Genomic DNA, 22,358 nt, shown 5'->3' on the forward strand with positions numbered 1-22,358 from the left:
ATGAGATCGGTCATACTTTTGTATCCTTGACAATTCCATAGAAAGGTCCTCACCCCTCTTAATGCAAATACACGACTGCGCTGGAAAAAAAGTACATCCATGTGTTTGCAAAAGTCCTTTTTTTCTCCTCGACCTACTTCTCTTTGGAGTCATTGAGTCGTGGTGGGCTGGGTGTATTACAAGATATTTATTCATATTCGTAAAATGCCAATTTAAAGTGGCTTGCAAGTGGCCATAGGAGATGAGCGAGATCATGTAAAATCCAATAAGAGCTGCTTTGGAGACAGGTGCAAAGTGGACTAATTAATAGCAATCTAGACTCTGGCTGGGGCAGGCAGTCGGTCGACTGAAACACTCTTAGGTCAGGCAATGAAAAGATAGCAGCTCCAAATTCATTTTCTCGCTGTGTCTCTCCCAAAGGAAGGCTCCCAAGTACACTCACACTTCCTTTAATGCCTTCACTGGGGTGTAATTTATTTTTGCCTTTGCCAGCACATTTAGAAAGTTCATTACTTCGCTCATGGCTTGTTAATTAGCCTTGTAAAGCCACTATTAGATCTCCTCGGGCCAGGACCGAGATGAGACTTTTGTCCCAAAACATTAACACACTGCAGGAGGCCTGTAAAACTGCACTCTGCCCGTTTAAGACGTACCAGTGACACCTCTTTGCAAATCAGAAAGATGGAGGGGCGACCGGGGGAAAGTCATGTGAGCTCTGGATGGGCAGTTGTCTCGTTTCACCTTTGCTGCCAGGCTCGTTTCTCTCCAACACCTGTTCAGAGCTGACTTTACAGCCACGCAGGTTGATGCCCGATATCCTGCAAGATGTCTGTCCTTCTGACGGTCTTTGCTAAATCTAGGTGGACAGCATAAGTGGGTGTCTCTGTGGCGATCTCCTCGGGGTTTCTGCCCTGGAGCTCCAAGGGTGGGGGGACAGTAATGAGCAGGAGTAGCAGGCTCAGCTGGTGGGTTTGAGACTTCCTGCTGTGTGAGGCGTGACTACAGAAACACGGACTGACACCATCGCTACAACACCAGCAGTAGAGACACGGCGGCGAGGCCTTATTGATTATGCAGGTGCTCATTTGTGTGGCCAAGCGGGGAAGCAGGCACGTGTCTCATTTGAACTTTACAGGAATAGGAACAGGATCCGATTTCCCCGCCGCAAAACAGGAAGCCCTGGTGCTTTATTTTTAGAACAGCTGCGTCTAATGGGGCCTGGCAGGTACAGGAGGCGGCACATCTGTCGAGGCCCAGGTGAGGCTCTCGCCCTCCGCTCCTCGCCCGCTCCCTACCAGTCAAATGACTCGCACTGAAGATCAACAGTGTCATTTCCAATACACTCGTCTTCCTCTTCCTGCCACTTTCCATCAGATCTCGGGCGATGGGTTCTTGCTAGCAGCCATTTCATTCCACAACACGGCGGAATAGGAGATGCATAATGGAAAAGATGTAAAGAAGATGAATGCACCGTCTAATGTCAGGGCACTGGAAAGATTAATACGGAATATCCAGCTTTCTGCCAGGCCCAAAATGTAGTAGTATAAAGAGTGTAGGTCTGAACCAGAGCGCCCCCTTCTGGAGCTCAGGAAGGGTGTTGAAGATATTGGTGTAGGGGGGCTGCCCTTTAAATGTAATGAGGAGAAACACTGCGGATGTGTCTTCAATTGACGATCGGTCAGGATTCAGGAAAGTGGGAGAAGTCAGTACTCGGCTCAGATTGAACATCCAACTAGATTCACATGAACTGAAAATAGTCATACATTCTCACTTTAAAACTTTTCCACGACTACTTACCCTTGAACTTTACGAGAGATGAATTTGACACAATAGTCTGTCTCATACTCAGGAAGTCGCCCTGATATTCCATGAATGCACATTGCGCTCAATGGTTTGAAAAGTTCATATGAATGGCCATTAAGAACGAGATGAGCGATAAGCATCTCACACACTTTTTTTTGGCAAAGTAACCTAGTCACAATAGTGGGAAGGAGGCCAGTTAAATAAACACTGATCACTCTCCATGCATCACTCTCTTAGCTCCCCTAACCCCAAGTGCTCCTGGGTAATTTGGAGTCTGAAAGCAAAGTAACAGGAATATTAAAGGTGGGGTAGGTAAGTTTGAAAAACCGGCTCGAGATCGCTAGAATTTGAAAATACACAACCGGAGAAAATCTGCCACTTCCTCACAGAGCCCCTCCTCCAACATACACGGACGCGCACATGACCAATGAGGGCACGAGATAAGTTTGTGCCCCGATGGAAGGCTGACAGGCAGGTAGGCCATCCAATCCGATTGGTTGTACTTTTTACAGGATTACGGCTTCCACAGATGACATTTTGTTATGGATTTTTTGTCAAAGCACTTCAGATATTCATTGCTATCGGGATGTTAAGAGCATTCCATGGAATATAACAACAAGTGTATCTCGAGCCGGTTTCTGAAACGTACCTACCCCACCTTTAAGTGAAGGAGTTCATATCTCACAATTTGAACGATCTACTGTAAATCTTTGCCATTCATTCAAGGCATGATAATAGACCTTGTAACTTTCAGTATTATGTTCTGCTGTAACAGCCATCACTATCACTCGGTTGTGAAAACCATAGGTCGCGGTCACAGTTTGTGGATATGTGTCTCAGAGAAAGCATCTTATTTTCTATTTAACTCGTGAACAGTTGTATAGAATTCGGCAGGAATATATTTGTTCTTCTGAAATGTGAATCCAGCTCAGTTTTAGTTTGGATTTGTTGAAGTTTGACGGATTTGCAAACATTGGGCTGATTATTATCAACTTTACACAGAAAAGCTTCATCTGTTGTTTCCTGGCGACCAACACTTGGCTAAGCGCAAAATCGTGTTTGTTAATTGTACTACTTAGTCATTTACACACTTTTTCTTAAGTATTTGTTCCTCGATTTCAGTTTTAAATAAGCCCTTAAGGAAATGTGATATCCTTAAGTGTGTCTCGATACAACCTACTCTACAAGCTGTCGTCATAAAGTGGAAATGGATGACAGAGTTTAGTCTTTTATGAGGAACCAGAACACGCTGGCTGTTTTTGACTTTCCCGAGTTTCTCATTGCATAGATTGTACTGCTCAGTTACCCTTGCTTGTTATGATTCCTACTCCTTTAGTGATGAGAACATGTCATACACTGTTCTTGTTCCATGTTCTCTTTAAACTAAGTGACTAAAGCATCCGGTCGATCTAACAATTTCACTTCCTGCGCAAAACATCTCCGCTCTTTTTTTCGCCCGCTCAAAACATCTTCTGTATCAAACGTCACCGCGGCAGACTTGAATAGCTCCCTGAAAACAGGAATACATCTCTCTCATACCAGGGTGGGGTGGCACACCACACAACAGTACGATCAACAACAAAAACAACAACAACAACAACAGCAGCGTATTCTCTACACAGCAGACTGCTGATAAAAGGTGGTGGTGGTGGTTTGAGTTCAAGTTCCTCTCAGCTCAGCAGAACGGTTCCATCAGCTGTAGCATGTGTCTGTTCTCTCCTCTCTTCCACCCTCCCTCCCTCCTTCCTCCCCCCTCTTCCTCCCCCTCCCTCTCTTCCCATCCAGAAGACAGGAAGCTGTTTGTGGGAATGCTCGGCAAGCAGCAGAGCGAGGAGGACGTCCGGCGGCTGTTCGAGACCTTCGGCCAGATCGAGGAGTGCACCGTCCTGCGAGGGCCTGATGGGGCCAGTAAGGGTCAGAGCCCACACACCTCCCACTCTTTTTTCCCCCTGTCTGTCCCTCTAAATCTCTCCGTCTGTCTGTCTGTCTCTCCATCTGTCTATCTGTCTGTCTCTCCGTCTGTCTGTCTGTCTGTCTGTCTGTCTGTCTGTCTGTCTCTCCGTCTGTCTGTCTCTCCATCTGTCTATCTGTCTGTCTCTCCGTCTGTCTGTCTGTCTGTCTCTCCGTCTGTCTGTCTGCCTGCCTGCCTGTCTCTCCGTCTGTCTGTCTCTCCGTCTGTCTGTCCGTCTGTCTGTCTGTCTGTCTGTCCGTCTGTCCTTCTGTCTGTCTGTCTGACCGTCTGTCTCTCCGTCTATCTCTCCGTCTGTCTGTCTGTCTGTCTGTCTGTCTGTCTCTCCGTCTGTCTGTCTGTCTGTCTCTCCGTCTGTCTCTCCGTCTGTCTCTCCGTCTGTCTCTCCGTCTGTCTGTCTGTCTGTCTCTCCGTCTGTCTCTCCGTCTGTCTCTCCGTCTGTCTGTCTGTACATATGCCGCCTCTCTTTCTACTCATCCTTAGACCCTTGCTTCATCATCTCATCGGCATTGTCTGCATTTCACTCTGCTCTTCTGAATAGCCCATCCTCCCCGTTAGCTATTCAGTTTTTTCACCACCTCTTATGTGTCTCGTCTGCATTTCTTTCATAGCTCATTGTCACCTCCTCCCCTCCCACTTTCCTTTTCTCACTCCTCTCTGTATTTCCCTTCACTTTAATTTCTCACTCTACTTTTCCTTTATCTCGCCTTTTTTCTTTCCACTCCCAAACCTTTTCTTATGTTGTCTCTTCATCACGGCCGCTCCTCTCACCCTGGGCTTCGACTAAAAAAAAAGAAATCAAACAACACCTCGTCTTTCAGAACCCCTCTCTTCCCCCCACCTCCTCCTTCTTCTTCCTGTTATCTGTAAAGTGAAGGGGTGTAATCATGTTTGTTTCCCACATTCCCGTTATCCCTCCCCAGAGACCCCATTGGACGATAATGTCCTACTGTAAATAAAGCAGCCGTGCTCCGCGTTTCGCTGCTGTCACTCACCGTGCGGCTGATTCGACTGCATTCAGGAACAGCTTATGCATTCATGTCCGTCGCTTATGTGCAATTTAGTTATTAGAGCGTGGTCAAATTAAAGATGGATGTGCGATGCAGGTGGGATTGTTCTGAGAGAGCGAGAGGGTCCCCCATCAGCCTATGATGGATCTCTGTCTCACAGCCACATTTGAAGTGATAACGCCGGTGATATTGCTCAGAACTTCTACCTCCCTTTTCTCTCTCTGCTGACTGTGATTTATTCTCCTATATGAGGCAACTGGATGTGTGAAACAGATATGTGGGAGGGCAAGGGAGAAGGGTTGATAATTCGCAAGCCGTCTGAGTATATCAAAGAAAAAGACTGGCTATACTGAACCACACGCATATCTGTGTCTACATCTGTTCCTCTCACTGTTAATCCCGGGTCTACTGCTCTGCGTCGCCCCATCGGCCCACTACCTCTCTTTCTCCGTGGCTTGTTTCCTCTTTTGCTGTCTCTCCGGCTCCCTCTCTTCCTGTCTGCTCAGATGCCTCAAGCTGATTGACAGCACATGGAATGAAATAAGGCCGCTGCTGCTGCTGCTGCTGCTGCTGTGTCAAACAGGAACTAGTTTTCTCCCTTATTCGCGCTTTCATTCCTTTTCACCCTCCTGCACCCCGCACCTCATCTCTATCGCTTTCTCCTCTCTTCACATGCCATACGTTTCCTGTGTTAGTATTTGTCTCTCGATGATAAGTGGCTTGATCATCACCTATTCTTCAAGTTTTCACTGCTAGGAAATGGGAAAATGTAGAGCAATGTTAAGTATGAATGCTACCACCAGACAAAGGTCTCATATGTATCTGGTCCTATCACTCACTGAGCAACAGTCCTACGCAATCATTACGGGATGTTACGGCAAATTATTTTACCAGCCGCCTCGCCTGGGATGAGGTTCCTGTAATTTGAATGAGACAGACCTTGAAATTGACAGTGCTATCTGTTCCATGATGGAGGCTTTGTCCCCTGTTGATGTAAATGTATGCTACTCAGAAGCTTTTCAGCACCCCTCTTCACCCAATAAAAAGGCCGAGAAGTTTAACATCCATCTCTCTATGGCGCTGCTCCTCAAAGTACTTTCAAAGTGCAACACTTGCTTCCAGAGTTGAATAGAGCCCTGAATTGTCAGGGAAATAGAGAGATGGCTTTTAGGTCTATAATTAAGTTGTGTTATAAATGTCACCCATCCAGCGGGATGGAATTCATGCATACATATTATTACCCCGGGAATTCAAAAGGCAGCGCAGATCCTCTCGGTTGAAAGCATTACAATCTCTCTTTTTCCCTTTCCCCCAACTCATTCTGAGCTATCAAATTCATGCACTATAATTTATGAGGCTGTAGAGCAATTCTTTGGAGATGTTTTGCTCTGTGTCCCTTCACTTTTTTTTTTTTCTAGGTCAGGAAAAGGGAGGATCCAGCCTTGAATTTCTAGTGTGACATTGTATGTTTGACATTACTTTGCCATTGATGGTGCTTGCCAAGCCCTGCAGTTTAGTCTTTCTGGTTGGGCTTTTGCTGCTGGGGTCACTGGGATTTTGGCACACTATCTGATAGCCTTGTTAGGGAACCAATAACAAGTTATCTTGCCATGAAAAACAAAAAGGCATGTGCAGAAACAAACTGCCTCTTATTATTTCAACTACAAAGGTTAAATGTGTTTGTTCCTTCAAAGACAGACTCGCAGTCAAATGGCACGCAGTGGGCTGACACATTTCAGTTGGACAAATGAAGACCTTTCCAGCCTGTACCCAGAGGGGCGTTCAAGCGAAGTAAAAGGGTGCTAGAGCGCTGTGACAGAATCAAAGGCTTCTTTGACTTATCTGTTTGCCTCTGTAGATCTATACAGCTTTGAGGACATTTGACAGTACAGGAAACACATGGCCTTTACTATTTACCACATGTCTCATTTATTATACGGCTGGAATGTGAACAGAGCCCCAGGTAAAGGGGGATATTGTTCTCCATCCTGCACACACTGCATGTTTTGCAGTTCAATCTTTTCGATTTTGTTGGGGAAATTATTAATTTCTTTGTCTGAGAAACAAAGCTGACTCTTGAAGTGAATGACCAGACACAGACCATCCTCAGGGCCTACATTCCAGTGTTTAAACCAAATATAACGACTCCTTTGGGAATGTCAAACGCATAAATGTATATGAACACATGTAACCGTTTTTTAAGTAGGTCACAGCTGTCCTCAAGTAACCAGGGATTTAACTCGGTAAAAAGCTAGTTATCAGAAACTGGTGCGACTCCACTGATGAAAAGAGGGCAGACTTTGTTAATTAGGTATCTCTTGACTTAACACATGAGCTACCTGAAGGCAAGGATAAGAATAGGACATAACAGAATATCTTATTCAGTCTATGACCACCATAAAGCTCAGAGAAATAGCTCCTGGTTAATTTAATGGATTTTACAAAATTACCACATTTCAGTTCCACTGTATTCACTTCTCCTTATGTTGTCGTAGTTCAGTGCCTGTCCTTGCCTACACACTGATACACTATGCAATCATGTGGTTAGAATATGTAACCTTTCAAAAAAAACATGCTGCATTTTTATCGTCTACTTGAATAATTTGAAATGTTAATGCGATGAGGCGCCAGAACACCCATTCCTTGTCTTCCGGCCAACTTTTTATGTTGACTTTCCTTTTGTGCATAACTACACAACAGATTCCCCCCCCTCCATCTGAAATGTTATGCGAGAAAGATTCGGTTAGATAGGCAGATTATAATACTATGCCTTTGTCATCATAATCTCTTTTATGAGTGACTGCACACAAATCACAATGTGTAAATATTAAACAGATTAGTAATCACAAACAAGTCCGGATAGTAAGTGCCTTGGCTCCATGCTCCGAAGTGGAGGGGCTGGATTTAGAAAATGGGCAAGGGACAGGATGTTCCACGCAGCTAATGCCTTGACTACAATTAGACTGATTTATTCAGAGTTATGCGCTCAACACACAAATGGCTGAATATATTGACAAACCAGATAACATGAAAACAACGGTAATAAATTGTGTTTTTCCCCCCATATATTCAAGGCTATCTCCCTGATGTTGTGCCCCTCCCTTCTATTTCTCTCGTTTTCTGTGCACAGGATGCGCCTTTGTCAAGTTCTCAAGCCACGCAGAAGCGCAGGCCGCCATCAACAGCTTGCATGGTGGACAGACTATGCCTGTAAGTAACTACTTTCATCCATATAAGACATGTAAGCAAAGTGCTTTTACACTTGATATGGAGAGCCATAAAGGAAGTTTCGCGAGTTTTTTGTCAACCCATGGATGTCTATATTGCTATCCATTTTCCCCATGGTCCCACTTTCATAAAATGTTTGAGGTAGACTTGGAAAACATTACATTACTAGAATGAGGGCAGATAAGCTTACATTACATTACATGTTACTTGTTAGTCGCTTTTATCCAAAGCGACCAACATACTCAAAACTGTGGGCAATCCCCACAGGAGCAACTTGGGGTGAAGTGTCTCAGGGACACAATGACATGCTGACTGCAGTGGGGTTTGAACCTGTGATCCGAACACCAACGCACAATCCACTGCGCCACAGCCTCCGGAAAAGTTTACAAAAAGAGTTTGATCGACTTTTTATCAGTTTTTTGCCCTGCCAAAAAATACACACAGGCCAACTACACACACATGTGTATCCAACATTCATGTGGCCCCTGGAGGATAAGGCCTTTTAAAAATGAAATATTACATGTTTTTTTGTTGTACTTATTTGAGCCATTATATATATAAAACGCAGACACACACACACACACACACACACACACACACACACACACACACACACACACACACACACACACACACACACACGCATATAGATATATTTATATACTGTATGCTGTATAGGCATGCCACAGTGACGCTTATTTTTCAAAGCAATTCATTCAGTCTCACAGACGTTCTTGCTGTGTGTTATCACACACAAAAGATTTCCACAGTCAGCAGCTGCCACCTTACAGCGCACAGCTGCATACTCTGTATCTGTCTTTTCACTCACTATCCATTTCCCTCTTCTGCTATTCAGACACCTTTTCAGCAGGCAGACAGAGAGTGTTTACAATCGCAGCCTTATAGAGATACCATTTCTATGAGCTGCACATTAATCCATGGGGATGTTCTCAGGAGACATTGTTACACATATATATTATGAATATGATAATGATGATTTTTTATTTGTCACGTTAAAACTGAAGTCATGGCTTAATGGACACAGAAATGAAATTACTATACGGTGCAAGCTATAATTAATTGATACTGGAGATGTTGGTTTTGGTGCTGCAACATGTCTTTCTATATCATGGTTTAATAGCACAGAATTCCGTTTATAACAATAGTTTGAAATAGAAACAGCATTTGAATTCGAAAATTGTGATAATAGTTTGCTTATTTTTTACAATTTGCCATTCTTAATATGTCATGCCAGAGCATTCCTAATAATCTTTATCAGGTTCCTTTAGCTTATGTGTTAGCTAACGTTGCCCTGCTAACGTGTCCAAATAAATAGAGCTTCACATTTTTCTGGCCATCTATTGACTATCCTGGCTTAGTTCAGTCAGATAAGGAACATTAATAAAAGTACAGTCAAAGTAAGTTAAACGATCGATTAAAGCAGCGTAGAAAGCAAATAACTGTATTACAGTATTGTATTCTTTACACTATTCTTTAAAAACTGACTTAACAAATTCATAAATCTAACATATGTTAAGCAGCCTGTCTATAAGCTAAAATTAGTCAAAAAATAAATGAATATGTTAATAAGGGACTGTGATACAAGAAAAACAGTTTAGGGAAAATCCACTCTGCAAGATGACGGTAAATCATCGTAAAAATGCAAAACAAGATTCTGTTGTGAAAGTGCAAGATCTCAAGAAGAACCAAAGCATAGATAACTATTTTCTGATTCCCTGTGGATACAAAAATGTCTCTCTGTGAAAAGTTAATATCTTGAATTTAGCTTGAAATTAAAGGCTTTGCATTGAGAGATAATGTGAAGCAATATCTTTGAGGAAGAAAGCCCAAAAAGTCTAATTTCAGAATTGGTTAATTTAACCTGTGACGCTTTGGGCGCTGAAGGCAATCTAAGAAAATGGCTACAAAGGCATTGCTTGAATTCTGTTCACCTAGATATAAACTCAATTCATCAGCATCACAGTATTGCATTTTTTGTTTTATGTATGCGCGTTCTGATCTATTACTTTGTGAATACAGTACATGTAAAATAAAATTAGACTTGGATTGAAAACCCACAATTTTAACAAGACTGAGATGAAGGGTGGATAGTTGATAGCATTTATTTTAGAAGGGAGTACAGCCAGTGAAAAAATATGCATCTTTAAAAAACAAATCAAACCCATAGCAAGAGTGCTTTAGATCAGAGATAACATACAGGCTGCTGAATGCACTGTAATGTGAGGAGTGATCTAAAATGCTTCATACACGTGGCGGCCTGCTTCAGCATCGTGGTAGAAATTACCACAAAACAACTCATTACCGCAAAATCATGAACAGTGCCAGATTGGCCCCTGTCAGGGGGTTACACTTTGTTAAAGAATATCAAATGCTTAAAACGCTTGAACACATCAAGAAAGGCAGTGACTAGAAAGTGAGGTTAACAAGTAAGTCAATAACTTGGAAAGCACCCTCGAGTTGGGATGGATCTTCAGAATGAGGTCATACTGAAGATCCACTTTTGCTTCCTTAACTGCGTCCTGATTTTGTTTCCACATTAAGTCTTTCCTAATGTTGTTTGACACTTGCAGTTTATCAGGCTCCCATTAACTTTGAGCTTTTGTACATCAGCCTGGGTGGAAGCCCAAGAGAGGGGTATTCATTTTGATATGTTGTGCAATAATGTTTGGCTGTAAATACTGGAAGTGTTGCTTCGTAGCCCGCATGCTGTAGTTCAGTGGTTTATTGTCATGGCTCTGGTGAGATCACCTAGCCATTACACAGAGTCACACAGCATGTTTACATGTACTTTATTGCGAAAACAAGACCTCAAATGCAATGCAAGAGAGTGGTGCAATAATTACTGGGGCAATTAATGGGCACTCCAGAGTAGATATTGATCCAAATGTGATTTCCAGTAGGATGGAAAAAAGTTTTTCAGGAAATGTGGAGAGTAGGTTTTCGTGTTGGGTTTAGAGTAGTTATGAGTTGCTTAGTTGAAAAATGAGGCCACAAAACCTGTAACTCTCGTCAAGCTGAAGTTAATTAGGAATTGGATATACTTCTGTCAGGCTTGAAGAAGGCTACCAAAAAAGGCTTAAGTAAAATAAATCACGAGTTGCGAAGCGTCTTCCTGCCAGAGCTGCATGTGTGCCGAGTGCTGCACAGCTGGACACACACACAAGCAAACACTCTTTCTGGCACACATCCACACCTTCACACACTTCACTGATGTTTTGCAATAAATATTTCCGGACGCATCCTGGCAGCCAGATAGTGTCCTGGAAGCCAGATGTAATTTACACATTTGATGCCGCGTCATGTTGCATTACATTGATGTAGGGAGGGTGTAAAAGAAGTGGTAAAGTCAGTCTAAGTGCGTTGTTGAGCATAAAACTTTATTCACAAATCCACAAGGGTCAAAATTGCAGCGGGCCACGAGCCAAAGAATAATCATGTTCCAGACTAATCGGGCCTACTTATGACAGGCCTCTTACCGAAATGTGATTATAATCGAGATATTTACCTTGTACTCAAAATATCTTGTTGACTCAATCAATGGAATATGTTTACATCTAGGGGATTTACATAATTGGATTTCTCTGGAGTGCTTTCTTGTACAGATCAACATGTGGCTCATGTGGACTGCTTTCGCACATTTCGTGTATGTTTGTGTTGCCGCAGCCGAGGCACCGTTTCATTAGCTGGAGCCACCTGAGGTCTGCTGCAGATGGTCTGTCCAAAGCAACATATGGACCGCCTAACAGACCTGAAGCGGATCAAGAGCGATCCAAAAGTTCATTCATAATCTATATTATCCATATCCCTCTATCCCTGCACCTGTTATCCTCCTCGTCACAAATCCAACTTCCTCTCAGATTAATAGGCAAGGTGGCCATTAGTATCCAACTAAGGCTTTGGTACCGATGGGGGATGCAGTTAAGTTGGATAATATCACTGCCTATGTCGTCAACAACAGACTAACAGGAGGCAGGATGCAGAGAGGGCTGCTCCTCTCTCTGCCTGCTGCCAGCTGTGAGGTCTGGGTGAACCTTGAACAAAGAGTTGTCTCTCGCTCTCTCTTAATGTTCTCACTCCGGCATCTGTGTTACCTGGCACACGCACACATGCCATAAATAACACCTGCACCAAAATACGCTGGCCCAAATTGAAAGGCTTTAATGAAGCTTAAGGGCAAGGGACGCCACCAAAGGGCACACGCTGATAGATCAGGTCATCGCTTTAATTGATGCTTATTGCAGATTGCCGGTGCTTCCAAAATGAACTTAAGAGGTGATTGGGCACCAAACCGGCGCTCTCCATTGGTGCGTGTGTTGCATTACTGTATGTCTGCAGAGGCACAGGTGGCAACACTTCAAATGGCAGAGCCGGGGGCAGGCAGACAGCACCCAGCAAATTGCAGACATTGTCATGTTCGGTGTCACAGCGTGGCTGACAGGGCCTGTGGAGCTCGCTGGTGTGGCAGCAGCAAGCGCGTGTGTGTGTGATAGTATAGTTCTTAATGAGAGATAAGACTTAGCCAGAGAGCATTGTCATTGTAACACACAACTCATCGAATGCCAAATAACACAAATCTCAGCAGGCTTGTAGCTGACGAACACGGAGTTTGTTTTTTCCCACTCCGTACATTTTGTGATGGAAACTGTTGCAGCACAGAAACCAGGAGTGACAGTGTTGTCTTTCGGCGTGATGCAGTGTGCTCGGCGGCAGCAGCTGTATGTGGTGGACAGCAAGTCCAGACTTAGACAGTATCATCCAGTGCTAATGAGAGACAGTCCTCCCGTGAGGCTAGCAGAGATGTAGCAGGTTCAGAGAGTTGAATAGGAAGCCTGCGGGGGGTTCATCCAATTACCAAACAAACTTGCTGTGGTGTTTTCAATTAATTTCTTACGGATTTTCAATTAGCACTTTTAGAGTAGAACCACAACGTTGGGAGTTGTCATTTAGTAGCTGCTACATGTTTGCCGAACGTGAAAGAAAGGCTGTTCTTATAACATCCTTTGTCAATCATTAGTATGCTGTGCGAAAAGACAGTTTTCTCTCCAATGACTGTGGCGTGGTATTACTTCTCTGTAAGCCCCTGTAGAAATTGGAAAATGAGTGTCTGTTTACCTGTTAGTACACACTTAACACCGGCGCCTTTCAATCACAGTAATGCAGAGATAAAGGCGGAATGCCATTTCACCAGTGCCGTCAAGTTCTAATCCCTCAATTACCGTTGTGTATTTCTCCATCTACACATTGCACGGGCCCATACAGAATCCAATATGAGACATTTTCACAAGTCAAGTGTGTTGTTCAAGAAATTAGATTAGTTTTTGAACCTGTGACAAATTCCGTAGTTGTACCTGTCAAAAGTGAAGGCTCCCTGTTGGCCCTTATCAAATTCAGCAAATTCATTTTCTCTCCAGGTAGGGAGTCACGCCGGTTGGAGGTTATTATTCTGTTTGTTTGTCGGCTTGTGATTTTATGCTACCAGCGAGGAGTGGCTGCTTTGCATCCAGTGCCTGTTGTCTGCCGCCACCTGTTCCTTCATTATCTGGACACATATTACTCTTTCTTTTCGTGGATAGAAACTTCTGATCCGCGAGGGAGCTCACACTATAATCTGATTTTTCTGATTAGACCTCGGATATAGTCAGATATTCAATTATCCTGTTCAGGGTTGAGGGTGAGTGCATTTTCTTTTTTTAGTCGGGGGTATTTCGGCTTTTATGCTAAGAAACTTGACAATGCAAGGCTCTGACACGAGTGGCACTGCGGAGGCTGTTGTGGTGCTTTAATGCTGCTGCCAGGTCTGTTCAGTGGACAGGCTGCAGACCGGGTCTCCTCCCGTCGTCTGCAGCAGAGCGCTCTGCTGGGAGGAGGCACACCAGGCCAGCAGAGCTTCATTTTGAGTCACGGTGCAGTGGGTACAGGCAGCCTCGGGCGTTCACAGTCCCGATGCTCCAATGCATTCTTCATGAGGAATTAAATGAATGTAAGAATACACACACACAAGGTAGGAAATGAATTTGATCTAAATGCCAGGCCCCCATGCTGCGAGCAGGCTTAAGCAACAACGCTGGAGGAGGATGCTTGCTCAGTGCCAGCCTCATTAAATCCAACAGCCCAGTCCCTTCCACTGGCCCCGCGAAGTTGAGAAAGAACGAGAGAAAGAGGTCGGGAGGTGGGATGAAATGAAGAAAGGGAGAGATTGTGCCGTTCACGCCGCCACGTCGGGGTATTGATTTAGCTAATTGAAATGGCATCGAGGGAGAACCACCAGATGGGTGTCCTCTGGCCTGAGGTGGGGTGCTGGCTGCCTCTGATAGAATCCCATCTGAGATGCACTGTCCCTCGGGTCCACGCTGATGCCGCCCTTCATTTCCCAGCCTCTTCCCCACAGTTATCTATGCCCAACACATTCTCTTGGCTGTGTTAATAGAATGTTTTAAAGGCACTTTCCACACGGGTTAATCAAATAGTTTACTTGCAAAGCCTCTGAACAAGAACTTGTTTGTGTTTTTCATTTAGAAAAAGATTTGTTTGGTCTTTGTTTATAGTGAAGAAATAGATAAAACAAAAACAGTAGCTGAGAGAAGGATCAGACTGATGTTAAAGTAGAGCAGGACTTAACGTTGGCAGGATGAATACTGCATATGACTACATATTATGTAAGTTCTGCTGCAAGGCAAGGCAAGTTTATTTATATAGCACCTTTCAACACAAGGCAATTCAAGGTGCTTTACAAAAATGAAAGACATTCAGACAAAGGCATTTCAAAACAGTCATTAAAAAGCAAAGATAAAAAATAAACATAAAACAAAAATACATGAATAAAAAGCTGAGCTGCAGCAGTCATGACTAACACAAGTCTAAAGTATGTGACAGGATTGGCACTGCCCTCTCCACGACGCTATGTATTAGCAGGAATTGTTTACAATGTCATGAAGTGCTTTGAAAATAGGACACAGTGTGAAATGGCATGAAGTTAGGCTGTGACACAGTCAGACTGAGGCCGTGTGTGTTCAGTGGCTGCACACACTCTCACTGTGCAGCTTCCACCTTCAGCTTCACAGGGCTCAGCATACAGTAAGTGTGTGTGTGTCTGCTCTGCTTTGGTAATGTGGCTGCTGCAAGTAGCAGTTGGCCTGGAGCCGCCCCTAGCTTTGTCAATTTCAATTTGTTTTGAGACTGCAAAAAACAGGTGTGTGCAGCATCACACGTCTTAGCCTCGTCTTCTCACCTGGGCCCGGCACTCACATGTCCAACTCCTACACCCACAGTACATGTGTGACTACATCAAAGCCTGCATTTGTTCTGACCTGTCAGGACGACACATTTTGTGAAAGATGAATCCAACTTGTGATCATGGAGTCCTTTTCTCCCTGTGTCTTTGTTTTTATGATCTTACTAATCGTATCCTGAATGCCCCTTGGCTGCCTGTGTCCTTCTGTCCTGGTGGTGCTCAGTGCTCTTTCCCAGCATGCATTGCCTGTAATTAAATAGGAGCCTGGTCCTCTTGACAGTCTCTGTGGCTGCTTTCTCTGCCTGGCAGCCTCCTCATATATTCTCTCTCTCTCTCTCTCTCTCTCTCTCTCTCTCTCTCTCTCTCTCTCTCTCTCTCTCCTTCCTTGCCTGGATGTCATATGAGGAACTGACTCGGGTCTCTGTCTTTCAAATGATTTAATTGGATGTAAACTCAGGAGCACGGACATCAATACGGAGGAGCCATTAGTCAATACCCTCCACATGCCGAAGGCCTTTGTCAGACCTAATTACCCAGTACTGTATTCAGTGGAGCTGCACCACTGGGACTGGGACTCCTGTGGGATCTGCTTAGGATCACAGTTCACTCCCTGAGTATACAGTGGAGTTAGAAAGTTCACAAAGCAAGTATCACTCACTGTTCTCTTCCATTTAGCGCTGACAGCTAAATGACTGCCGTCATGAGAGGTGCACATTCCACTGACTTCCTTGGCTCAGAGATATGAGGTCATAAAGGCTTGACTGCTGTGTAAGATGGACATCAGATGACAGACATGAATGAATGCCCACCACTGTTTCTTCTTTGAGGCGATTTATAAAATAATATATTTATAAAATAAGGTTGATGCACGGATACGGATACGCTCTACATCTTTGTAATATGGAGCCAGCGTTTTGTAGCAGGTCATTCCCCAAGGGAAACCCACACATTGTGAGGAAGCTATTTTCAAACCACACAATAAAAGATGCAAATGTACTGCATTCGGCACCCGTGTTTATAAATTACCCATATTTGTGTTATGGTCTGACTAATATGCCTTCAATGTGTTTACATGTCTGCACAAATCCAGATAAAGCAGCATAATGTAGTAATTACTGTCAGGCATATTGAACAATGTCATTCAGTGACATTAGAATTGATATCAGTATTGTCTTTTAGTTTTAGGTAAATCAACAGAATTTCCCCAAACTACTGTAGCAACAGAATATGTGTTTTTGCCCTGTTGTCATCTTTCAGTTTTTCCCAGTGAATAATTATAATAACGATAATAATGGCAATCATTTATCCAGTCGAAGGATATTCACAGACAGTTTGCTGACACATAACAAGCTCATTAGTCGGTTTGCCAGCTGAAGTGACAGGTGCAAAAACACGGCTGATTGAAAGTAACCAAGTCAGTTGCAAAAGTTTGTGTTGTTAGTTTTCCTACTTGTTTGAAACTCGTATAACCCAGTCGACCTATTATATCTATATCAAGAACGTTGTATGTATATTTGCTAGCTAATCTCCATTGAGCCAACATCCAAACATTTGATATAAGGACTCAAATCGTTCCAATTTACAAACTCGGATGGAAGTTAAGTTGCATATTTCACTGACCTTTTTATCTGTGCCCCTCTAGGGTGCCTCGTCCAGTCTGGTGGTCAAATTCGCAGACACTGATAAAGAGCGGACCCTGCGCAGGATGCACCAGATGGCGGGCCAGCTCGGCATCTTCAGTCCCATGACCATCCAGTTTGGGGCCTATGGCGCCTACTCTCATGCTGTAAGTCTCAGCCCGGCGGGGGAGGAGACGGTGAGCTTTAAAAAAAGAAAATGAAAAATGTTGTGATTTGAATTCCCTGTGTCTCCCACTCGGCATGTGACCCAACTCCTTCATTATTAACACCATTACATGGCTGCACATTTTCAGAGAATTATAGAAAATGCTGTACCGCTTCCTGTATTGTGTCTTTGTATCCCTTCATTTGTCCAGGGACGGCTTATCATGTATGCTCAGCGCTACACCGTTTCACTTTCATACAGTTTCAAATGCATTACCCATTCCCATATTTCCTGACTTGTTCTGTGAATTTAAATCGCCAATCCAAGCTTGCCTCTTTAACATTTCGTTCACATGTGCCTTAACACTCAAACTGAGGTGCACTTCATTACGAGGGAACCCAAAGCCACTCTCCCCTTACCCCTTGCCACTGCCACTCCACCCCAGCCCCATTTCGTATTCACACATGAAAGCCACAGCTTGGAGTCTGTGAGATCTCACTGTACCCATCATCACTCCCTGACAGGTGTGGATCGCCCACTCACGTACAATCTCTCCACTAACTCTGGGGCGGGGTTAAACATATACAGAACATACAGATAATACATAGTCTCCAGTTTCTAAATTCATCTCACCACATAGCCTTTATCTTGTGTCAGTATCATGAACACAAGGCCAGAGCGATGTTACACTAGCTGGGAAGCAACGCTGCAGGGCAACACAGACCACTCTGTACAAGAACAAGGCATGGGCCAAGCAAACAAAGATGTGAGAGTAAACATGCTCTGGTCCTGCGGCTATTTCACCCTCCTTTCCTTTTCTATCCTTCTCTCAATCCCTCCCTTCCACCTCTCTCCCCACCACTCTTTAATCCTACAGCAGATGATGCAACAGCAAGCAGCCCTGATGGCAGCAACACAAGGGTCCTACATGAACCCCATGGCTGCCATCGCTGCGGCTCAAATGCAGCAAATGGCAGCTTTCAATGTCAACGGCCTGGTGGCTACTCCCATGACACCGTCCTCAGGTATTTGCTAATAGGCACACACACACACACACACACACACACACACACACACACACACACACACACACACACACACACACACACACACACACACACGCGCGCACCAACTGACTCGGTTGCAAGAACACATGCAATAACACAGACATCTCGCGCCATTTTTCACTGCTGACCTGGAACATTTTCATCATTAGGAAGAATTATAGAAGCAGTAGTAATGTATTCATTCAAGGCCTTTCTGCTTTTGCCCTTGTTACATCTTTTAAAATGTGGGCTCTATTTTCTGGGCTGAATTGCCAGTGTTGGATTAAAGGAAGAAAAGCCCTTACTGTATATTGAATGGGGCATGATGGGAGAAAATGCACAGCCACATTATATTCTGTCTCGCTCTTTGTCTGTCTGTCGCTCGCTCCCTCCCTGTGTCTGTGACAGCGTGTGTTTTCTGGGAATATAGCCAATCCAATGACTTTGGATGCAGAGTCCTTGGCTTATACAATATAAGAGCAAAGATTCGTGTGAGATAATCCTGGACCCCAGTCTGAACTATCTTTTTGGCCCTTGTCATGAGGAGCTTTGATGGCTCGACACTAAGTAGGCAGACTGCCTGAAGGCAGGGTCATTGCAAATGTATTAAATAAAGTGGTTTGATGCTGTACCTGGTATTTGTAATCCACAAAGCCTACATACACCAAGTTATGCCTATCAAACATAATCCTACATGACTTAAATGTCCTTCAGTTGGATTAGAAAAATAAAAACCTGCTATTAGCATAAAAGGGCACTGACAAGGTGACAGACTGGGACTATGAGACAATATGCTGCCTGCTATTGTGAGTTGTATTCGTACCACTACTTATATAACTGCTAAAGAATAGTGTTGTTGCTCAAGTGAGAAAAATAAACCTTTAAACAGGGATGTGATGATAAGAGTCAGGGTTAGCTTTTTCCCCCCGCACCCTCACATTTGTCCAGTGTGCTACCTTGACTGATTTTAGTAATTGTTCAGTCTTAATTGGTACCAATTTTACCAAACAGTACCATTATGGTGGTTTGAAAGGACTATGTTGTTGCTTATGAGGGCCCATAATGTGGGTGTAATTAAATATTACATTAGTGTGAAAATGTACATTTGAGTAGACAATTCTCTCGCACCTCTATTTATGAGTCTCTAGCATGTGAAGCGTGCACCCTGCAGTTTCACGTAATGACTCTGTATCGATTTGCAGGCACCAGCACACCCCCAGGCATCTCTGCCACATCCGTGCCCAGCCTAGCCACCACGATCGGGGTTAACGGATTCAGTACCCTCCCTCAAAGCAACGGGCAGCCCACTGAGCACGTCTACACCAACGGTATTCACCCTTACCCAGGTGAGCCAATCAAGGTCTACGATAAAAGAAACATGAGATTTGTAACATCTTAAGTCCTCTGACCCTGACACTTACAATTCACAGCTTGTACTGATGGTGGTTTGTGAATTATTCTGGTGTTGAACTTGATATTAACAAGAAGATCACCTAAACAAGGGATGCAGGAACGATTCCTTAAACCCAGGAATTACACCGCGTTTTACCGTTTAATAACGCGTTAACGCAACATTTTTTAACGCCACTAATTATTTTAACGTGCGATTAACGCATGAGTATTTGTCCTCGGCCCGCCCCGTAGTTTCAGAGCCCAAAGGCTTGACGACGTTGTGGTTGCTGTTGTTGTTATTGTTGTTAGTTGGATGGTGGGAGATTCTAGCGAGAGATATGGCTACAACAAAAGGTGTTTTAAACAGCAAGCCAAGCACCCAGCTGATGCCGACAGCCCCGCTCCGGCAGCTCGCTTGCGGCAGACCACGCTTGAAAGTTTGCCGGGGAGACGCCTGGACAACAACAGCGGTAGCTAAATGGGTGGCTACAGCTTAACATTGTGGAGGACGAGGGGCTGCGTTAGATCATTCGGATCGCATCCAATGTGTCGAGGCTGCACATCACAGCGCATTATTTTGACCCACAGTGGGAACTTCAGTCTCATGCTTTGACTGTTATGAAGACAGAGGAGCGGGATTTCGCAGCCAACTGTAAACAGGCTTGTCTGTTTGAGCACCTGTCTCAGTGCAAAGAAGTAGACAGGGTTGGGAGAGAGAGAGAGAGAGAGAGAGAGAGGGAGAGGGAGAGGGAGAGGGAGAGGTTGTTGTGTTGAGAATATTCAGGAGAATATTTGTCATTGTTCAAATGATAATAAACATTAGCATAAAGCATATTTGTCCACTCATATGTAGATAAGAGTATTAAAAACTTGAAACATATTCCTCTAAGGTACATTTAGAACAGATACAAAATGTGCGATTAATATGCGATTAATCGTGATTAACTATGGACATCATGCGATTAATCGCGATTACATATTTGAATCGACTGACAGCCCTAATAATAATGTCTGGGCTTAACACAAGTTTAAGAGATGTTCACGTTTTATTCTACCACATAAGAAGCATCAGTAATGACCCCACTCGTAAATGTGTGAAGCTTTATCATAAAAACACATGGTTGCTAACAAGTGAAAAAACGTCATCACTCTGACTATTAGCCGCCTTTAGCTTAGCGGTTGTGATTTCCGTGATGAAGTTGGTTTATAGCCTAACGGTACGTCCACACAGCAGCTTTTCAAAAATCTTGAAAATCTTGGAGCTGGGCGTGTCTGACAGCTTGGGGGGTTTTTGCGAGCAACGCGACCAACAACCAATCACATGAATCTCCCGCCCCCGACATACAAAGCAAAAAAAAACGGGGATTTTATGCGAGCAATATATATATATATATAAACTCCCCAAACAGGCGAAAACCTACCAGTTTCCCCCGCTGTCTCTGCCACCTCCCTCCATGCCTGGTTCCTCCGGTTTGTATCCCGGTAATAGTTCTGGTCGTAAAGAACCGGGTGATTTGCTACCGTAATTTCTCGTTTGGAATATGAGGAAATGAACTGCGGTCTGGTTCTCCCTGCTTACACGCGGTTTGATTGGCTAGCGCTTCTACTGTCAGATTTGCATAAACGTGTTTGATTGGCTGGCGCTTCCAGCTCAGCTTCAAAAGTTGAACATTGCTCAACTTTTGAATCCTGGAAATCCTGCAAATCTTCGCTTCGCTCCCCCACAATGCAGTTCGGCGAAAAGCGAGGCACAGTGACGTCATCTCCATTCAAAGTCAATGGGCAGAGAAGCGTTGGAAGCGTTGGAATATTCGTCTAAAGCTGCTGTGTGGACGTACCGTTACACTTATCACTTATATTTTACTTATCGCCATTCTATTAACGCTTCACAAATCATAAAAGTTTTGTTAATTTGTGGAGATTATCCTGCTGAACAAAACATGGAGGCATCATAAATGTGCAATCCTCCCAAATCCAATGAAAAAATCCCATCTCTTATAGTTGAGGGGACCCTTGCAAAGAAACGTCCATGTCATCACTGTCTTCTCCACGATGCAAGTTCAACATGCCAGTGGTGACACATTGATTAATGTCTCAGGGAACTGCTAAAAAGTTGACAAGAGTCCTTTTTTACTTCACACTCTCATTACATATTTTCTCTGATCTGAACTGAAGCGATTAAGGCTCGAGGGTCAATCAACAGTGTCTCTGGCAGATTTCTGAGCAGCCAGCCTAGCATCATGATGAATCCATCAGTTCATCCATCAGTCCATTATGGTTGATTTGATGTGTCTCAGCCCGTCCTCGGCTTCTTAATGTTGTCTGGGACTGATTCCTGAAGAATTGACAGACACGCACTCCCCGTTTCTACATTATGCAGAGGCAGCTGCGATTGTAATGAACTACAAAGTGGTTTGTTTGGCATGTTGTTAATATTTGATGCAAACATCTGGGGCAAACAGGCATTTTGAAGAACGGAGATATGACAACCCAAATTTCCCCCGCTCCCTGTGTGATCTCACCCCCTGATGGTTCTCTACAGCTAAACCCATTTCTGTCTTGCTCTTTAACAATAGAACCTTGTTTTTGTGTGTCTCTGCGTCTGTCTTGACCATTTTGCATCCCCTCGTTGTCTCCCCTGCTTTCATTTTCCTCTTTGTCAACTCCCTTTCTCTGTCTCTTGTTTCGTCTCTCTTGCAGCACAGAGTCCAACGGTGAACGACCCTCTCCAACAGGCTTATGCTGGCGTCCAACACTACGCAGGTGATCTGCCTCTCCTACCTCCTCTACTCTCTCACTCTCTCCATCTGTCCTCTCTAGGGTTGCAAAGGGGCGGAAAGTTTGCGGTAAATTTCCAGAAAGTTTCCATGGGA

The 22,358-nt window shown here is 44.0% G+C and overlaps 1 protein-coding gene across 11 annotated transcripts in view; it reads left to right on the forward strand.

Annotated features, from left to right (window-relative positions):
- The window catches only part of celf6 (CUGBP Elav-like family member 6), a 144,988-nt gene that overhangs the window by 104,765 nt on the left and 17,865 nt on the right, over positions 1-22,358 (forward strand). For 3 of the 11 annotated variants that reach the window (XM_034076987.2, XM_034077009.2, XM_034076995.2), the window contains exons 4-9: positions 3,589-3,717; positions 7,913-7,992; positions 16,905-17,078; positions 17,925-18,072; positions 19,296-19,439; positions 22,186-22,248. In XM_034076987.2, coding sequence (XP_033932878.1) covers positions 3,589-3,717; positions 7,913-7,992; positions 16,905-17,078; positions 17,925-18,072; positions 19,296-19,439; positions 22,186-22,248 — 738 coding nt within the window. The remainder of the gene's footprint in view (positions 1-3,588; positions 3,718-7,912; positions 7,993-16,904; positions 17,079-17,924; positions 18,073-19,295; positions 19,440-22,185; positions 22,249-22,358) is intronic. The other 8 variants (XM_034077013.2, XM_034077021.2, XM_034077049.2 and 5 more) reach the window with 6 other exon arrangements.

Source organism: Pseudochaenichthys georgianus, chromosome 3 (genome assembly GCF_902827115.2).
Source record: "Pseudochaenichthys georgianus chromosome 3, fPseGeo1.2, whole genome shotgun sequence".
NCBI lineage: Eukaryota > Metazoa > Chordata > Actinopteri > Perciformes > Channichthyidae > Pseudochaenichthys > Pseudochaenichthys georgianus.